This window comes from Mrakia frigida (assembly GCF_051309035.1).
Source record: "Mrakia frigida strain ATCC 22029 unplaced genomic scaffold BDY24scaffold_109, whole genome shotgun sequence".
NCBI lineage: Eukaryota > Fungi > Basidiomycota > Tremellomycetes > Cystofilobasidiales > Mrakiaceae > Mrakia > Mrakia frigida.
The window spans coordinates 240-1,491 of NW_027481172.1; the positions used below are offsets into that span (position 1 = coordinate 240).

At 53.7% G+C, this 1,252-nt stretch overlaps 1 protein-coding gene across 1 annotated transcript; it reads right to left on the bottom strand.

The window, feature by feature from the left end:
• Positions 1 to 729: 729 nt before the first annotated feature.
• On the bottom strand, positions 730 to 1,105 carry BDY24DRAFT_419524 (uncharacterized protein; the record flags this gene model as incomplete). Its single annotated transcript, XM_076644000.1, has 2 exons — positions 730 to 923; positions 1,054 to 1,105. The coding sequence occupies 2 exons, from the start codon at positions 1,103 to 1,105 to the stop codon at positions 730 to 732; spliced, it is 246 nt and encodes an 81-aa protein (XP_076491901.1).
• Positions 1,106 to 1,252: the final 147 nt, after the last annotated feature.

Genomic DNA, 1,252 nt, shown 5'->3' on the forward strand with positions numbered 1-1,252 from the left:
AAGGCAAAATAATAGACAGCTTAACTCACAAGGAAACCTATAGATCGCTCGATAGAACGAGATCCGAGCGAACGGGAGCTGGGCGGACCGTGGGAAGGAGGAGACGAGGGAAGGTCGAGGTCGAAAGAGCGTCCAGCGTCGATAGGAAAGACGAAGGACGTCTGGAGTGGTGGTTGGTTGTTGGAGAGCTGATTGAAGGTAGGGTCGCAGAACTGCTGGTTGAGAGAGGGAGAGCTGAGTGAGACGAAGGAGCAAGAGAGGGAAAGGAGGGAAAGGAAGAAGGTGAGCTCGACTGGTTTCCTTCCTTCGATGAAGCTGAGCTGCTCCGTCCATCTATAGACCCCCAGAGAGAAGCAAAGAAATGAGAAAGACTCACGGTGTGTATATGTGCGCTCTCCTTGGTGAAAACCTTCCTCTCCCCGTCCCGTCCCTTCCGGCCTCTCGAGAGCGAACCGAACGAGGAGGAGGACGAGCTCGTTCGAGAAGGATCGTTGAACCGGACTGGAAAGGACGCCAGAAAGACCAAGAGGAGGTCGTTGACGAGTTGAAGGGTTGAAAATCTGAATAGAGAAGATCAAAGAAAGGAGAGGAAGGGAGAAAGGGAGGAGGTCGGCTCGTTCGTTCGACTCCTCCTTTCCGTCGAGCTCTCTCTGCCGACTCCAGACCCCCAACGAACAACAATCCCTCTGCAGCGAGATGAAAGGAGAGAAGATTTGCTTACGAAGAGAGTTATGGCGAACTCGATGCAACGAGATTCGAGTGAACGAAGCTGGCGGGACCGTCAGTGGAAGGAGAGGAGGTGAAAGCCGGTCGAAGTCGACGAGTCGTCCATGTCGATAGCGAGGAGCATGTCTGAAGTGGTGGTTGTTGGAAAGCCGCGTGTATGGAGACCTGCCAGAGGATCGTAGTGAAGAGAAGGAGACCTGAAGGAGACGGATTGAGGGAAACGAGGGAAGGAACAAGGTGAGCTCGACCGTTTCCTTCTTTTTGACGAAGCTGAGCTCCTCGCTCGTCTACAAGGAGCCCAAAGAGAAGCGAAGATAGTAGACTCACGAGAATAGACGTATGAGAAGGCTCTGATCCGAGAAAACCTTCCTCCCTGCATCCTCTCCAGTCCAAACCAAACGAGCCAGAAACGAGCGCAAGATGAGCTCGACGAGGAATCGCTGGTTCGAGTGCGGTCCTGGGAGCGAGTAGAAGTTGCTAGGAGCGAGAAGGCCGATAAGAAGAGGAGGAGAGGTCCATAGTGGCG